Genomic DNA, 17948 nt, shown 5'->3' on the forward strand with positions numbered 1-17948 from the left:
TGGTCACCTCTCTCCAGAAAGTCAAACTTGCACAGGTCTTCACTCACACAACTTTTGGGACATCTTCTGCTTAGACATAGCTTCATCTTGATGGTGAAGCAGTGTATCATACTATTTTCTAATTAAATTCTGATGCTACTGATACAAGTGTTCTCCAAACTTTACAACTATGAATACTCTTCTGCATTTGCTTGAAAGTAAATGAGTTATTGCAAAAAAAAAAAAAAGATAAGAACTTCCAAGTCTGAGGAACACTAAGCAAGTAACCTATTTTAGTACTGGGGAAGGGCAGTCACAAGTAAACTACATAAAGAAATACCGTACCTTCTGCTATTAATTTTTGTCCACATTTATTTGAGTAAAACAAACAGCAAACATTACAGCAAAGGGGACATTCAGGCCCAAATTCAAAAAAAAGAAAACAGATGCCTGGATAGATTCTGAATTCAGGCACCTCAAGATTACCGACAAAGTACACAAAAATAAGTGAAAGTCATGAGCGTTTCAGCAAACTTCGTAAGTGCATTTCAGTATTTATTTAGATGTTTAAGCTCTCGCACTAGATTTTACAAGCTGGTGAACACTGGCAAAATTATTTCTCCCACAGAACTATAACCACACATTCCCAAGACAGTATAAATATATGGTTGAACTAACATTAATACACATCACCATTTTATCAATTACATAATAAAACAAATTATCAAGTATCCAAATATTAAGTTACGCAGCTTGAAAGGCATACAAAATATTACAGAGGTCTGCCCAAGTCATAGCAGAAACTCAAGGAGGAAAAAAACAAAAAAAAGAAATCACACTGTCAACAAAGCAATAGTTGGTAAACAACTTTCAATAGGTACAGTAAAAGAAACTACAAGATTTTTCAGAAATTTTCTGATTAAGAATTTTTAGCTACAATAACAAAGCATTTCTACATTTTAAAAAAATATTTACTGAAGTAAAGGGCATATTCTATACTTCCTGCACAAGACAAAGGCAACATTTTACTAGAAATATTAAATAGCCCCTCCCAACCTTTTCAGGCCCTCTTAAAGTTGCACATGAAGTGCCAACATTAATTTTAATGTAAGGCTTTTTGTCTGGAGACATTAAAGACTTGTGTGCTTCTGTACAATTTAAAAGATTTTCTAAATGAGTAACCAGAGAGTAATGATTTGTAAAATGGAGAAGTTCAGATAACAGAAAAAGTACAGACACCGGGGTAAAAAGTTGCTGTAATTCATAGTATTAAAAAAGACAGACTGTGCAAATCCTGATATTCTAGTGCGATTGTGGGAGACAAAACATACAGTGAGCAGGCAAGACTATCTCAGAGGCCATATTCTTCAATATTGAAATGACTGTAGAAAAAAAGATAGTAAGGTTCAGATAAGCTGGTAGTTCTCACATCATCAGAGCTATGCTCATTTATAAGGAAAGACATGTAGCTGATATGCTGGGTATTTTGGCACCTAATCTCTCTACAGATTGATTTTAGTACCCCAATTTTTAGTAGTTGAAACTACGTGGGTAAGACTCAATGGCATGATTAAAGGATATTTGAGCAGGTAATTGATGAACAAGGAGACAGCTCAGAAACAGAGTACAGCAAAAACATTTACTGGGTCTCCAAACAGATGGATATTTATCTAAACATACAAGTTGCATTTCTACTAAGCCTTTAGCCTGTTAAATACTCCTAAGGAAGCTTCCTTTGCTACTAAAAACTATCAGACTCATGTCTTTGGCATGCAGTCTGCTTAATTCTAGTTTCCATCCTTTAATCCCAAAGAAGTACTATAGGCTGTTGAGCTTTACTGAATACAACAATTATTTCGGTGACCATTGGAGTCTTTAAAACGCAGGCGCATCTTGGGGCGGTATTTCTCCAAGTACAGAAGTTGCTTGCTGTTAAAAGCTCCACGCCGCTTCCTAGATGGAGGAAAAAAATATTTTAAACAGAACATTAATCTACTGCCCAGTGAAATAATATCACCAACCAGAGAAAAATATTATTAGGTCACTTAAAAAAACCACCGTTAAGTCAAGACTGTAACCAAAATAAGGGTAATTAAAAGTTACGTGCCAGGAAAGAGGGTGGTAGCTTCCTTTCACAAATACCTCATTGGACCACACGCTCGAAGGAGTACATAGCATTTTAGACAGTGTTTTAGCTTTTAGCCACTGATATACATAAGCCAAAGATCTTACATTAAGATCTTTAGAAGAAACTTCAAAAGGAAGCTATAGAGCAGATGTGATACAGTCTTAAGAAAGCTGAAGTTGTTCAGTCTCTTAAAATATCTATGAAGAATAGTACAATATTAAGAAAGTACATAAACGTTATAACTCCCCGTAATAAGAAGTTGACAGAAATTGATCTTGCTTTGTTTTCTTAAACCAGAAGTGTGTGAAAGAAGGGTACATTTTTTTTTTTTGAGTGTTTGGAATATGTACCTGGCTTCATATTCCTCACATTATATACACCAGCCTGTTAAGATGTACAAGCTGAATTTAATTCTTTAAAGGCTTAGCAGTTATGCAAGTAGTATTTTTATATTGTTTATATGAGCTGCAGCTTCTTTTAAATATAGTTGAAACCTGCAAAGTTAAGGCATTGAGACCAAAATTGTTCTTGTCCAACTTACATTTACAAAAAAAAAATCCAAGGAAGTATTTTCTTCAGTAGACTACCAGAAAAGACTAGGAGGAACTGTTTAGCACACTTTGATCTAATACAGAAGAAAGGATCCACAAATGTGAATGTTAGCTCTAGCTACCAGGCAGAACTTAAATTTTAAAGGTATTCTGCCTCCCATACGTACAAACAACAAAAGGACAACTCTGCAGACATAACTGAAGATTAGGGGTGGTTTTTTTTGGTTGCTTTTTTCTGTTGTTGTTGTTAAACTTGCTCAAATAATTACTTACCAATTCTGGTTTCCACAGAAACAGAAAATACCCATCCCACAGGACAAGTCTTACAACACTAACTGTATGCAGTATGTGTTAGAAAGTTCATATGTACTAAATACCTTACAAAAAAAAAAGTAAGACAAGAACAGCATGCAAAACTTCCTTTAGTGCCCAAGGCTATATCAATGTGTGAAATCTTGGAAACAGCTAGATGTTAGCTCCATACTTACTGTCTTATGAACTGCACTGCATCTTCATATTTCATTCCACATTCTATCAGTGCAAGAGCAACTAAGACTGGAGCTCTGGCAAAAAAAAAAAAATAATTTCAGTTTAGCACTTGCCAGCATGTACTTTCTCCAGTACCCTCTTCTGCCCTTCTGTGTCTATCTGATGTTTCTTCCCTGAGGAAGCAAAAAAGACAAGTGGAAGTCATTTCTACATTAACTGAGCCATTATACCATATATTTTCAAGCTACCCATCCTTACGAAATGGGTTTAAATTAACTCCAGTCAACCTTAGCTTTGTTCATCTGACTTTAGGTATAGGAGAGGACAGCAGGAATAAAATACAAGTAATCTTTACCCATTTGTTTCAAAGCCAATTGATTCTGGGGAAGAATTGCATACGACTTTGTATTCCCACAAACAGGCATCCTCAGAAGCAGTCAGGAGCCCAAAGCAGAGATCAGAAGAGATGTTGTTTCTGATTGGACCTGACAGGTCCTAGAACTAGTGTCACAGGTTTTAGGAACAGATGCAATCCACAGGATGCTGCCCAATCCCTAGGATTTCCTTGCTTGCAACAGTATCCTTCATCTGACAGAACAGTTTTCAGTTAAGAAAGCTTGACACAAACCAAACTGAAACACATTAACAATTTATGGCTAAAAAAACCCCAAAACCCCCAAAACAAAACTGCAAGCCAGACACTAGCAACAGACTTGCGCATCTAGTAGCAAGCTTAAGTGGTTTTGTACGTTCAGGGATTTAAAAAACCTCACATGATAAAGAGCTAGGATCTTCTTTTCAATTAGTTAACTGCCCAATTTTGAGGAAAACCCCCAGATATTATTGTAAGCAGCTGAGAGGACTTGTTTTGGTAGCATTCACCACTACAGTCAACTCTGTTATATGTGAAGTCATAACGGCAAACAGTGGATAAGCCAGGCTAATGGACAGGAAGACCAGAAACCTCCATTTTATATTGGAAATGCTGAAATGCATGACTAGAACATGGCAACTGCTTTTTGAACAGATCTAGTTCCCAGGTAGTCTAGAACAATAGCAGCAAGACCATTATGTTCTCACAGCTGTTGGAACTGTATTTAAGATAGTGGCAGCAGACGGAAGGAACAGGTCCAAGAGGAGAATATTTAGCATTATCCATAAAAATTTTGAGGCTCGGTGTTAGAAGTGATACAGAAACAGAGCTTTGGGACTTTGGAGAACACTTCATCCCACAACAGGGATGAAAGTTGGTCTTGATGTGCCAGAGCACCCCGCTTGTTTGTGGCTAATGGTTACAATACCCTTGGTACAAGGAGACTGACAATACTGCTGAAATAGGGATGAAGAAGAAACTTACAGGTGAGTCACTAAAAACCAAACCCTTCAGAAAAAAAGGGGAAGACAAAAAATATCAGTGGGAAAATCATCAATATGTTTGGCACAAGAATATATTTGTTTACTTCATTCAGTAGTTTTTGTACAGGGGCTGTGATACTAGCATAATCTGTTGACTAAAAGGCATTTATGTCTAATATATACATATAATAGTTTCCTGTCATCTGAACTACTTTTAAGTGTGAGGTCATTCCGGTACTATGTGACTATTTTACATTTGCCTCAAATAAAGTTTTGTACTTTTAGCAAGTCTGACCAGGGATGGCAATTCAACCTATCTTTAAAACTTTACCCACCTTCCAAGACCAGCAACACAGTGTACAGCAATACAACAACCAGGTTCTTCACGAAATTTAACTTTAAGGAGGTTTAGCCAATCATCAACAATCTGGTTGGATGGTGGAGCACCGTCATCAAAGGGCCAATCCTAGAATATAGCATGACATACATAAATACATAAAGACAGAAATCTTTATGCTTGTATGCTGTGTGTATACAAAAAAAAGTAGGGGAAACAATGGACAAAAGAGCTGACAGCTAAGGGAACAACTCAACCTTATTGTTTTTTTAATAGTATAACTATAGCAATATTAGGAATACATTCCTTTCAATCAGTTTTTATTAAGTAAATGATTTTGCTAAAACCAGGATTTTTTCCCTGACAAAAGAGGATGTCTGTACAGCTTTTGCCTCCACCAGCTGCAGGAATACTCTATAGAAGTTAATAAGGCGGTGCTGAAAGAAAATTTTTTGGGGGAGGTGAGGGGGTGGGCTGTTCTTTAACTCTGCTTCTACACTACTCACCAAAACCTGAATGCCTTCTTTTTCCACCGGAGCAGTGTCATAAGTAGCTTCACACACTCTTACCACTGTGGTAACGCCATATTTCTTAAGTTCCTAGGAAGCAGGAAAAAAAAACACCCCAGAACACCAGCATTAGGAATAAACTGACTTCACTTACCATTTAATTTTCTCAATAGGTTAGCTTATTAACTCATTCCAAAAGTTTCAGTAAGTAAACTTGCACAAATGCTTGCCACCTTGTGAAGAACACAGAAAGCTCAAATAACGGAAAACTTGTGTGCGCTAATGCGAGATACCTTTGAGCTCTTCTGCAAACATTTCTAAAGATTAAGTTTTGTTATGTTGGATCCGACTTTTCTCTTTTAAAATCAAATCCAGATAAGCACTGATGAAATAAGTGGTTCATCTCCAAAAAAATCGTTCCTTTTAAAGGACCAGGAAGTTCCCTGGTTTGCAAAGCCAAATATGTCACTAAAAGGATTCTGAGTGAGGTTTAAATCCTCCCCTTCTCTCCCTCTACTTAAACAACAGTTTTGTAACACCTCTTACTGATAAGAATTGTGAACACAGGGAAAGAATTTACTCCAGTGTCTGAGTTATCATAACAAGACGGTAACAACATTTACCTCTCCATTTTGTTATTAACTTCTATTTATTAAAATAAAAAAAAGAAAAAAGACACTCCTTCCTTCTCTCTGCAACAACCCATCATTCACACTGTAACTGTCATGGTAATGACTGAAGCATAGCCTAAGCAAACTTTACCTAGTTGTGAGAGTATAAAGGCACGCAAATGTTATGTCACTCTGCTTCTTGTAAATTATTCCACACTGTATGCAAGATAGAGGTATAATACACCTAAAATCTTGCTAATGACTATGTTACAAACTCAGACCTTATCAGAAGGTAACTTTGGAAGAACCTATTGTTAGCATACATGCACATACTTTTAACTGTGCACTTTGTAGCTTCAGCATGCTAGATGCAAGGTTTAGGTGAGAATTTCAGCATGTACCAAAACACTTAAAGCAGCTTCAGCAGCTCTGGATGCAGAGCAAGCCTACTACCACAGATTTCGCTGAAGTAGACACTATGACACTCAGAGGATTCTCTTAAACTACACTAGAACCATGATCTGCTAATACTGAAGGGAAATAGGCAGTGAAAGCATATTGCAATCCTGTTGTTTGTTCCTAAGGTTCTGATTCACAATGTATAGTGAGTTATTACTTTTTTAATCACTATGCAAATAGGTGCAAGGACACATTACACCACTTTAGATGAATCCATATGAGTTCCTACTACTAGCAGATCTTTGTATTGTTCTATACATAACTCTGCCAGATAATTCTTGTTTTCAGACCTAAACAATGTACTTAATGTACAATGTACTAGACAGTATAATTGTTTCTTTGCTTCACTTTCAGATGCATGTTTTTGTCAATGCCCAAGTATATCTGAATAGATTTGCCTGTAGGTCTTCAAAGCATGGCATGAGTATCTGAAACAAAGTCAATATATGAACAGTCTTAGTCCCTCTTCATATAGCTTCCACAGCTGTTACCAACTAGTAAAGAAGGAAATTGTTAATATAGCATGCTGTTCAGGCATTAAAAAAACCCACATCAGTAAGAATTCTGTCCTGATCTTACCTCTATGAATTTGTTTAAGGTTGCATTGGTTGGATTGTGTGTGATTAGGAATCTCATGTTCTTGTAGGTGATTTCCACAGGAGCTGGGCGGTTCATTCGGGCCATATTGATTTAGTTAAACATGCAACAAGATTATGAAAGGATTCAAAAAAAAATTCTAATATAGAAGTGATTTAGAGAAACTGAAGTCTACTTCACTATACTCCACGTGAAATTCTCAGTGCTTGGAAGTATGAATTTGGGAGCAATGGGAAATGAAATGAACCTCCTAACAAGAAGCAGCAATTCTTCAATCCAGTAATACTGAGGCAAAAGAAAGGCAGTGCACTGAGGTTTACCCCATCCAGGTCTGAATTCTGTTGTTAAATGCTCTGCCAATTTCAATTCAATACTTCTTATCCTGGTCAACCACTCTTAGGGGGGCTTCTTGGTGGAGTAGTAATGGATTTCTACAGTTCACTTGTCTGCATAGAGGTCGTGCTGTGCCTGGCAGTAGTCTCCACTGCCCTTCAGAAACTCCATAAATGTGTGACCAAGAACACCACAGAACTGCTGTAAAGAGAAGAAGGGGTGGGGAGGGAGGAAAGCATAATGAGCACAGGTGAAACAAGGTTATTTTGAAGACACCAAGCATTATAAAACGAAAAAATAAAAGCAGAGCAACTAAGCAGTTTCATAAGGTTTATTTTTCAATCCAGGAATTAGGTTTGCATAAGAATCCAGTTACCTTTCTTAGCAAGGGTTACTTGAAAATAAATATATTTACTTACTACAAAGTTTCCATATAGGGCTGTTTCAACATGAAAACCTGAGATTTCTTAAAATACCAATTCAGATGTGCTAAACATAGCAACAAGAGACCAAGTTTTAAGAACGCCCGTACTTAAAGCATAGCTTCTCCAGTATACCCAATACAACTGTATTTTCTGTTCTGAATTGAGACACGTTGCAACACCGATGAAAGTTACACTAACCTTAAGCAGTCCCATGAAGGCCAGGATGAGATTCCTTGAATATTCAAGCTGAACATAAGAAAATTTCTAGTGTTTAAACAAAACTACCACTCTCTACACAGACACAGAATTGCTTGTCTTAAAGGCTAAAGATCTACTTTGCATATAAACATCATTAATTCACATACAGATCAGCCAGTAGAAAAAAGTGCACCTAAATCCACCTGTCTCAAATACGAGGCCTTGAAAGCAAATGCAAAGTCTTTGCAGTCTAACAAAACAATGTGAGCTTTTGAACATGCTTTGAGACTTTCAAGGCACACAGATTTCTAACTAAGGAACATTTCACATACTGAAGGCATACGGCAACCTTCGCTTGCCTTTAACTGCCTTTCTACACCATGACTTTATTAATATACCAAGATAGTCTAGTTAAAAAACACATACAGGTAAGTTTATTGAACAGGTTATTCCTGTCCCGTGGTGTACTACTTTGCTATGGTTAAATTTACACATAAAGTTACTGCAAGACGCACAACTAGGAAGTAGATAGCTGATGAGTTGTGTAGATGCTCTTAGTTGTGTATTCATTTGCAGAGGTTGCTGTGCAAATGAGCCAAGAATATATGCTTTTATGCACCGTGGAACCTTAGGGCAGAGAAGTTAGTTTTCTGCACAGCCGCGGTTCCAGTGCTGCTGCTGATACCTGCCTAGGGAACAGAAAGGAAGAAGAGTTTTGTTTCCCAAAAAGATCGGTACAAGCTGACCCAAATCCCCACTAAATATACTTAGGTACTAGAGAGAAACATCACTGATCCTACAACTATTTAGCAGAAAAAGTGACTTATGTTGTCTAGTCAACCCCAAACATTGGAAAGAATCCATGCATTTCCATGCCCAAACAAAACATTGCCCAAGACACTTTGGAAATGGGTTAGCTGAGCATTCAGTGTTACAGAATTGCTATCACAGACTTACTTTCTTAAAAATGTGATTCCTAGTTTCCAGCAAACAGAAGATGTAATTTCATTGTAGAAACATTCAGATTTTTTTCAACTACCAGCTCTATGCATGCATCCACATATATAATCAGGGCAAGTGTACATGAGGAAATAAGGAGAAAAGACAGTATTTCAGTGCTCTACACTCAAACTGTTCCATTCAAAGGACCAAGAAAAACCAGCCTGTGCTGAAAAGCTTCCCAACCATGAGAAAGCAAATTCAAAAAGATCGGGTCCTAAAGACAACTGTACAATAAGTCCTGGTAACAGCCAATGTCTTAAAACACTTTACAAAAGGGCAGGAAGAAAAAGCTACATGCAAATAAGTCATGGTTGCTGACTGGCATCTAGGATTTGGAGTCAGACCAAGACTCCAGGGCAGGCACTAAACCCTATACCGTAAGACTACAGCATGTCTATCTAAAAATGATTAGTATTAAGCAGAAATCACAACAGATTGATAGGCTAGTAAATGCTGACTTTTCCAAGAGGTTATCTTAGCAGTCAAGGAGTTGTTAAAGCCACCTACAATTTAAAGACTTGCAAGCGTTTTATGTTGTAGACATGGCATTGCTCCGTTATTAAATCCAGAGAAGGGGAAGTTCAGTAAAGGAGTAGAGATAAAAATAATTAAGAATTTGGGCTGTAGCAGATGGGTAGAGCTGCATCACACAGTGTTACAATGGACTTTTAGAAAAAGCAGACCAAACACCTCCAGGCATCCTTTTCATGTTTTCAGACAGCTTCTTGGTAAGAAGTTTTAAAGATGCACCTTAATCACAGGTACGTTTTGCAAAAAAAACAAAACAACCCCAAAACCCTCCTAACCAGTACAAGAAATAAGTTAGCAGAAAGAAACTAGCAGGACAATTTCACATGCACTTTGCTGCCACTCAGAGATACTATCACCATTTCTGTAAAGACTGTAGGATTAAGTTTGCCAGTTACTTGCAAAAAAAAACCTTTCAGCTTTGTAATAAATTGAAGGACTGTGAAAACTCTAAATATAATAGGCATGAAAAAGGAGTAAGAAGAATCCTCTGAAGGCAAAGGTCAACAGAGTAACAGGAACCAGGAAAATTCAGACTCGGAAGAACTCCAAGAATCATCATCTGACACACCAGCCATGCCCTAGCAGGAGGTAGGTATGCATTAAAAAGACTCTTAGGACCAGACCAAGGGAACATCGAAAATAGCAACTGAAAAAAAAGAACTGAAGATAGCTTAAACTAATTGAAAGTGACTTTAAATAAGCTAAGAAGCAGAACAGCAAAGAGGGACAGGACAGCTTTAAGCAGATACAGCTGCACAAGGTCTTGTGCAGCTTTTTGCATGCACTGGCAGATCTCATGTTTATCTCGTCTTAAGACCGCTAAGAGGAATCCTAGCCTGTCCTTTTCCCTGGTAGAGGATGAGGGAGTGGAGGCTGTCAGAAACAGAAATAGAAAAGCACACAAATGAGCTCGAGGAGATAGAATGGGGTCACTAGGGTAAAGAAAAGACCTTTCAATCTGGAGCGAAAAGAATGTAGAGTAATTTGAAACAGTTAACATGACCCCATACCGGGGCAAGTAGGAAGTATGTAGTAATCAGGATTCATCCAGCCTGGCAGGCAGGCTGCCCTTAGTATACAACTAGGAGTACTCAATACGATACCAGACAAACTCATTGCGAGGGTAAGGAGGAGAGCAGGCAGCAAGGCATCAGTTAAGTAATAAAACCTACTTTTTAAATGCAGATTGTATAAGTATTTGAACTGTGCACCAAATTTCTAGATGTGACTAACCAAAGTTAATACTTATATATGCATATACACTTACACAATGTTAAGTTTGAGTTCTATGTGTAATTAACCCCTACAAATGAATTCATTTCGTTAATACTGACTTAACAGTTAGCAATTAGACACATCAGCACCTTACTAATTCACACAACTAAGGACCTAACCAAGCATGTGTTTGAGTCTCACTGTTTGCCTTGGCAACTGCTGCTGCCACATTATAAAGGAGCAAAGCTCACACTTTCCTTTGATGTGAATGCCATCACTTGTCACCATTGCTAGCCAGAAAGCTCCACATGCAGACGAACTCCTTAAGGCAGCAACATGCTGTACTATCCTATGACAGCTTTGCCAACCTAGTTTAGTTCTGTTCCCAGAGCCAAATGAAAATTAAACGCAAGTAGTAGATTGGCATGCTGTTTATGTTATGGCATTAAGCCAGAGTATAAGGCTTCACCCATCTTCAGCAAAAAGACCTGGAAGATAAGAAATCGGCTATAAAAATAGTGTTGTAGTAATTAAGACTACCTTGGGCTTAGGGGGAACTTGATGTGAGCAACTTTTGACAAGCTTGGAAATACAGCTTTAAAATTACTTTAAGATTGCTGTATTGTCTCAGACAGCGAGCTTTTTTGGTTACCTACCAAGTAGTTATCAAAAAGTCAAGGCAGTGTACAAAAGCGTAAGGCTGCATAAGTGAAACTCAAATGCATAGTATTGTACATTGAAGTTTCTTTAACAGAATGACAACAACTCATTGTACCATCAAGTTCGGTACTCCAGCATATTCTTGTCAATGTACATGTGAGTTTTCCTTGAGGAAAGTTAACATTGAAGGATTTTGGAAACAGAAGCAACAGTTTCTATTAGTAACAGAAAGCCAAACACCATTTAGACTGTGAAATCCATCAAAATAAAACTGGAAAACAAAGCTAGGGTTAATATGCCAGGACCACCTATTAAGAGAAAGTATCCTGTCCAAAATGGGACAAAGTTATGTTAATTATGATTGCACCACCTACTATCTTTTATGCTAGGAGAAGTTAGAGAATAGTTTATACAAGCAAGAGGAAGACATCTTGTAAACAACATTTTTAATTCACGCTCTTCTTTCTGACAAGCAGAGTCGCATGTATGCCGATTGTCTCAGTTTCAAACAATCACTCATGTCTGGCAAAAACTGTGTATGAAAGCAATCTATTAGATTGTTACCGATATGTGGAAAGCAGAGAGGCGGTAAGGTCATCCCCATACTGTTGACATGTTCACAACTTGGTAGCATCTTGAGAAGCATGCAAACAAAAGTACTTTTTACACAGTTACATGACACTTTTACCTTCAGAAGATAGGCAAGACTGTTCACAGTTGCTCAATCCACCTACTTATAGACCAGAAACATTTACACCCAGAATCAGCTACATGGGATTGTGTTCTCTGAAGTCAAGACCTGCCACACACACACCCACAGAAACCACAGAATCAAAACTAGAAGACTAAAATAAACTACATAGTACAATTAAGAACACCTGCAAGTGAGTTCATTGTTCTAACTTGCTACCTGACAAAAAGTTACTGAAGGACAGAGGGACAAACACTCCTGACTTTCTCTTAGTACTCAAGGCCTAAGTAGCAACTGCTAAGGTAGACCAGGAAGAGTGGGAGGTTAAGGGGTACAAATCACGTGGAGCCATTACGCAAGGTAGATGCACACCTTCATTACGTAGTGTTGACAAGATGCACCTCCTATCTACTGGGCACATGAGTACCTGTATTCTGATAACCAGTGATAACACTACCCATTTTGGACCACAGAAAGCGACCCATGGCCTAATACACTCACCTATCACAGATGGTAGACTGCAAAGGTTTATCATAAGTTTGTTACAACATGCTCTGTGAAGGACGGATGTTTCTTGTGGCTCAAGTATGCAGTTTAGGGGAAGAAAAAAAATTATCTCAAAACTTCCTGTATAACAAGCCAGTGCAACTTCCAGAGATGATGAAACTGAGGCCATGTGACTGTCTTCCTAGCTCTTCTGCTTGGACCATGAAAAAAGCCTATGCAAAAAACCCTGAACAGATATTGGGGGAAATAAGACATCACAGAAACCATCCCACCTTCTTGGCTAACGCATCTGTTTCTGAATTTCTGAAAGCAAGGAGTCTCAAAATGACTTAACACTGTTGCTTCAATAGTCTACTATGTAAGTCCTGTCGTCCTTCTCAAAAATTATTCCATTCTACTTTAAGCAATAACATATGAAATTTAACATATATATGTGAAGACAATTATTGCTGCACTTTATCAAGTCTAATAAATGTATGAGTGCCAAACAAGGCACTGTGTCTGTGAAGAAAGCTGTAAGGAGTTATGGACTTACTTTTAACACAGAGATACCTCTTGTACTGATCTGGCAGAGTGAGTTTTAATTTTTTTTAAATATAAGGTGATAATCTGTTACTAGTTTAGAATTCAGTAATACCCTGATCTGGGCGTTCTGGTTAATCTTTAAGAGAAGTGATCACTTACAGTCAGTCTACATGCTGGGATGGATCCAGCATTCTTACGTGGCATGTATTCTGTCAGAACAGGAAGGTTTCACAAGATAGAAGTTATTCGATAAGGCCAAATTCTATTTATTTACTCTCTTACTGACACATTTGGTTTCAGTAAGACAATGACATCCTTCTCCCTTGGCTCCTGTTACATCTGTCATTCATTTTTCTTTCTCAGTCTCACATTTCCTCCCATGGCTGTGCAATTTCTGTATTGCTTCTTCCATGTTTTCCCCCTGAAACAATTCTGTTCCTTTAAGACAATTTCAAAACCCTTTGCTGTTCCATCAATGGAATAAGAGCTGACATTTAAGTGCCATCTTCAGGTTTTTTGATTTGACAGTTTTATGAGATTACAAGGAGACAGTGTTCATACTTCTGAGTCACCACCTTGGAAAGACTCTGCAGGTGCAGGTAGACATATTGGAAAGTTGTCTCCAGCAGCAATAAGAAACACCTTGTGCCACAAAGACTTGGGCATTTGTCAGCTCATAATATTTACAACATGTGTTGCTGGCTACCAGACAGCAACTAAGACCTACGTATTAACATCATTAATCCTGCTTCTACTATTACCATATGATAGTTACTTGATTTTGACAATGCTTTGTCTTTCTTTGCTTCTCTCTTTCGCAGGGCATACTACCACCAGCAAGCCTTGCATTGTTTGTGCTTAAATACACTGTGCTCTGTGATCAGCGATGTTAGGCAGCACAGACACTGAGATTACTAGGGCGGGGGGAAGAAAAAACCAAAAAAGCAAGCATGTGAAGAAAGCAAAACTTTTGACGCTGAATTGTGATTCGCCTCCAGAAGGAAATACCTTCCTTGAAAAGGCAGATAACAAGGTCTTAAAAGCAGATTCCGTCAAAATTAAGGAATTTGACAGCATTCGTGAGCTGCTGAGAGTTAATAGCTGGCTTTTACAGAAATATCCACTTCAAGGCATACTCAAATGACTCCCCTGCGGACTCTTCCCCGCTGAGGAGCCACCTGAAAGCCCAGGCGAACAAGGCCGGCTGCGTGCGCGAGTCCGGGCAATACCCGACCTCTGCTGCATAAAGCTCATTTTGGAAAGGATTCACGTCCTCCCTCCCAGCCGGTCCTGACTCCCCGCCCGAGGACGCCGGAGACAAAGAAGCCGCTCGGTCGCCTTCGCCCTGGCGGCCACGCGCGTGGGGCCGCGGCGGGGGGAGAGCACCGGCCGCGCCAGCCCGCCCCGCAGCTAGCCAGCCAGCGCCGCGGCCCGGCCGCGCTCGGCGCCGCACCACCTGGCTGGCGGGCGCCCACGGGCAAGCCCCGGCTAGCCCGGGGCTCCGGCCGCCCCCAGCGCCCCGGGCTCCTGCTCGCCGCCTGCCGCCCCCCCGGCGAGGGGACGCCGCTCCGGCCGCGACAGCGCCCCGCGGGCCGTGCCGTCGCCCCGGCTGCGGCGGGTCACGGGTTCGCATCACGCTTCCATCAGGCTCCCGACGCGGAGCCATCTTGTCCCCCGTAGCCGCCGCCCGGCCCCGGCCTCCCCACGGCAGGGGGCTCCCGGCCCCCGCCGCCAGCCCGGCCCGGCCCAGGGCCGCGGGAGCCCCGGCTGCGGGGGCTCTGCCCTGCCCAGGTCCCGCCGGCCGGACAGCCGCTACCAGACAGACAGACACCGGCGGGGGGAGGCCGGGCCGGCGGGCGGGGCCGGCGGCAGCCAGGCTCACAAAGCGGCTTTGTGCCCGGGCCGGGCCGCTCGGGAGCCGCGGAGAAGTCGCCCCCTCCTCCTCCTTCTCCTCCTCCCCCGGCAGAGCGGGGAGCGAGGGGCACCGGCGGGCGGGAGCAGGAGTGGGGCGCCGGGGGCGGAAGGAAGGCCGGGCCGCGCCGCGCCGCAACCGGGCCGGCGTGTCCCTCCCGCGGCCCGCCCGAGGGGAGCCGCAGGCCGGCGCTGCGAGAAGCCGCCCGGAGCCGGCTTGGCCCGGGCGACAGAACAAAGAGACAACATGGAGGAGACCGGGGGAGGGGGGGGGAGATGGGGTGGGACGGGACGGGGGAAGGAGAGGCGCGGGAGCCTGGCAGGGGCGGGCAGCCGCCGGGGCGCGGGCGCGGCGGGGCGCGGGGCCGGGAGAGGCGGGCGGGGAGGGGGACGCGGGCGGCCGGGCGGCACTCACAGGAATATGGTTACTCATTGAAGACTGTAGCCTGATCATACAGCCGGGGTGCGGGCGCCACCGCCGGGGGCAGGAGGAGCAGAACCGGGAGGACGCGGAGGCGCTGGAGGCCGCGGAGCTGCCGGAGGGGGTTCGGCGGAGAAGCGGGGCTGGACCATACAGCTGGGGCGGCGGGCGGCTCTGCGGGCTGCGCGGGGCGGACGCGACTGCACCAGCAGGGACACTCGGCGCCGCCTCCCCCACAGCGCCCCCGGGGCCCGCCCCTCCCTCACGCACGTCGGCGACGAGCGTCGCGCCCGTCCAATCGGTGAGGCCGCCAGCGCGTCGGGGGCGGGAGCGAGGCCAGCAGGGGGCGTGGCGCCGGCAGGCTGGGCGGAGGCGGGCGGGAGCCGGGAGGCGGAGGCAGCCGGCGGGAACCGGTTCGTGAATGGAGCGGGTGGCGGCGGGGCCGGGGAGGGGCGCGGCGGGGGCAGAGCGGGACGCGCCGGCAGGCGGGGAGGCGCGGCGGTCGCCTCCGGGGGCCGGGCAGGGGCCACCCCGCGCTGGAGCCCCTCCCGCTGGCAGTTGCCAGTGGTTTCACCGGACGCGCCTGGCGCGGCCTCCTGCTCCCCTGGGGGCCGAGTTCGAGACCCTTCCCCGCGGCCCCGGTGCAGGGCGGACGGCCCGCCGGCTGCGACCGGGCTCTCCCCGGGGCGGGGGGCTGCGGGAGGGGGCGCGGGGCGCGGCGGTGGGCTGAGGCGGGAGCGCCGCTCCCCGTCCGGGCGGCTGGGCGCGGCGCGGCGTATTGCGGCCCTCCGGAGACGAGCGGCGGCGGGGCAGCGGCGGCTCTGCTGGCGTTGTGAGCCCTCAGCCCCGTCGCGTCCGGGCTGCGAAACCTCTCCCTGCGGGTTTAACGCCAACGGGAAGCCCTTGGCGCGTTTTGCACGCGGATTGTTCCGTGCTTTTAAGTCGAGATAAACCCACGATTTCTGGTTTTACAGATGGGAGGCCGGTAGGCCGGACGTGGTGTGGGAAACAACATGGACCCTCTCAGCCCCGCGCTCTCTCTCGCTCCTAGGAAACGCTGTCTCCCACGACACGGGCGCTGCCGAGAGGCAGGCGTGTCGCGGGTGAAACCTGGCGGTGCGAAGCACCGGTGGCATCGCTGCTGTGCGTGGCGGATGGAGGCATGGGAGTCAGGCCCCAGCTGGACACGTCAACCTGGAAAACACCTTAATGTGGGTCAGCGCTGGCTTTATGAAATAACAGGCTATTTTTAGCTTCAGTTAGTCTGATGCTGTTCTAGTTAGATTTAACTGATTAAGCCTTTCTTCTGCGTGTTATGTTTTTGTTACTATAGAGATTACAAGAGTCTGCAGAAGTTGTTTTTGATCTATACAATAAACAGCTCAATTCTGAATCTCAGCAGGTTGTATTGACTTGTACAAAGGCATGACTGGTTTGTGTTCTTGGCCAAATTTTCTATTTTTCTATTAACTGCAGAAGCCATGGTTTGGACAGAGGAGGTTTTAATGGTAACCAACATGAGAGATATGATATTCAGAACATGTCTGTATTGCCTTTCACTCCACCTGGCTTCAGGTGGGCATAAGCTAACTTCTGACCAGCAGACATATCTCTACTAGGATAATATATGCAGCTTTTCTGGTCTATAAATACATCTGGGCTGTATTCATTTACATTTGCCTTTTGTATTGACTGACTGACTTGGAGCATGCGTCTGGTGAACTTATAGCTGTTTCCACTTCTCCATGCAAAACTTCTTGAAAACGTGTTCAGAATCCTATAAAATAAGAAAATGACCCCAAAGTTGATGCTTGGAATATTGTTTATTTGTTGGTGGTTAGAATGTTAGGAGGGCTTTGGGGAAAAAAGAGAAAAAGTCAACATGGTTTCTCTCTCTTGTCAATAAAGCTTGAGGAATTTGCTCTGGATAGAGTTCTGAGACAGATTAAACAGCTCTTTACCTGCTGTAATCCTTGCTGGTTTTTTGTGTGTGTTTTTTTTGTTTGTTTTGTTTTGGTTAGTGTTTTTTTTCCCTCCATCAATGCAAGCTTTTGTGTACTGTTTCATTGCACATTAAACTCATCAGGATTTTAGGGTCAAATTACTTTCTGCTGCAACATCCTTTCAGTAGTGTAGCACAGTAGTTTACACTGGAAATACGAGTAACTGGCAGTTTCTTTGAAATTGTATTCCCTAGGAAGAAAGGATTTAGCTCAGAAAGCTTTTAGTCTAGAAATGCATGGGGGCTTGAGTCATTTTAACTATGTAATATTCATTTCTATTAGGATAGGCCCTATCTGGACCCCCTAGTTGTGGTTAATTATGTCACACTAGTTGGCACTAGATGCAGTCCCTGTGTCTTACGCTCTAAGATGACAAGAGATACTTTGTTTAGAGCAAAGTAACCATGTTTCATGTAACAGGGACAGAGTCAAAGACATTTATAGGAGAAATTGACAAGTGGATAGTTACAAGGTGCCAGCTACAAAGGTGCCAGTGAACTGATGACACAA

The 17948-nt window shown here is 43.1% G+C and overlaps 2 protein-coding genes and 1 long non-coding RNA gene across 3 annotated transcripts; 1 reads left to right on the plus strand and 2 right to left on the minus strand.

Moving 5' to 3' along the window:
* Positions 1-333: 333 nt before the first annotated feature.
* On the minus strand, positions 334-7138 carry PTP4A1 (protein tyrosine phosphatase 4A1). The gene is made up of 5 exons (XM_009502677.2): positions 6999-7138; positions 5347-5439; positions 4839-4969; positions 3147-3221; positions 334-1932 (listed from the first exon to the last, which is right to left on the minus strand). The coding sequence occupies exons 1-5, from the start codon at positions 7101-7103 to the stop codon at positions 1815-1817; spliced, it is 522 nt and encodes a 173-aa protein (XP_009500972.1). The 5' UTR covers positions 7104-7138; the 3' UTR covers positions 334-1814.
* A 274-nt stretch (positions 7139-7412) lies between these two features.
* On the minus strand, positions 7413-15564 carry LOC135312652 (uncharacterized). The gene is made up of 2 exons (XM_064447855.1): positions 15430-15564; positions 7413-7550 (listed from the first exon to the last, which is right to left on the minus strand). Exons 1-2 carry the CDS (start codon positions 15466-15468, stop codon positions 7455-7457), a joined length of 135 nt encoding a protein of 44 aa, XP_064303925.1. The 5' UTR covers positions 15469-15564; the 3' UTR covers positions 7413-7454.
* Positions 15565-15751: 187 nt separating this feature from the next.
* On the plus strand, positions 15752-16833 carry LOC135312653 (uncharacterized). The gene is made up of 2 exons (XR_010372296.1): positions 15752-15848; positions 16410-16833. It is a non-coding gene; the product is annotated as an uncharacterized LOC135312653 (long non-coding RNA).
* Positions 16834-17948: the final 1115 nt, after the last annotated feature.

Source organism: Phalacrocorax carbo, chromosome 3 (genome assembly GCF_963921805.1).
Source record: "Phalacrocorax carbo chromosome 3, bPhaCar2.1, whole genome shotgun sequence".
Lineage (NCBI taxonomy): Eukaryota > Metazoa > Chordata > Aves > Suliformes > Phalacrocoracidae > Phalacrocorax > Phalacrocorax carbo.

What these genes read in the sequence shown, in the direction of transcription:
- PTP4A1 (XM_009502677.2), bottom strand. Translation starts at nt 7,103, where the DNA reads ATGGCCCGAATGAACCGCCCAGCTCCTGTGGAAATCACCTACAAGAAC. An exon ending in CCTTAAACAAATTCATAGAG is followed by an intron (nt 5,440 to 6,998) that starts GTAAGATCAGGA and finishes CCTGCTTCCTAG; the next exon opens with GAACTTAAGAAATATGGCGT. An exon ending in GCAGTGCAGTTCATAAGACA is followed by an intron (nt 1,933 to 3,146) that starts GTAAGTATGGAG and finishes TCCTCCATCTAG; the next exon opens with GAAGCGGCGTGGAGCTTTTA.
- LOC135312652 (XM_064447855.1), bottom strand. Translation starts at nt 15,468, where the DNA reads ATGATCAGGCTACAGTCTTCAATGAGTAACCATATTCCT. An exon ending in CAATGAGTAACCATATTCCT is followed by an intron (nt 7,551 to 15,429) that starts GTGAGTGCCGCC and finishes TTCTCTTTACAG; the next exon opens with CAGTTCTGTGGTGTTCTTGG.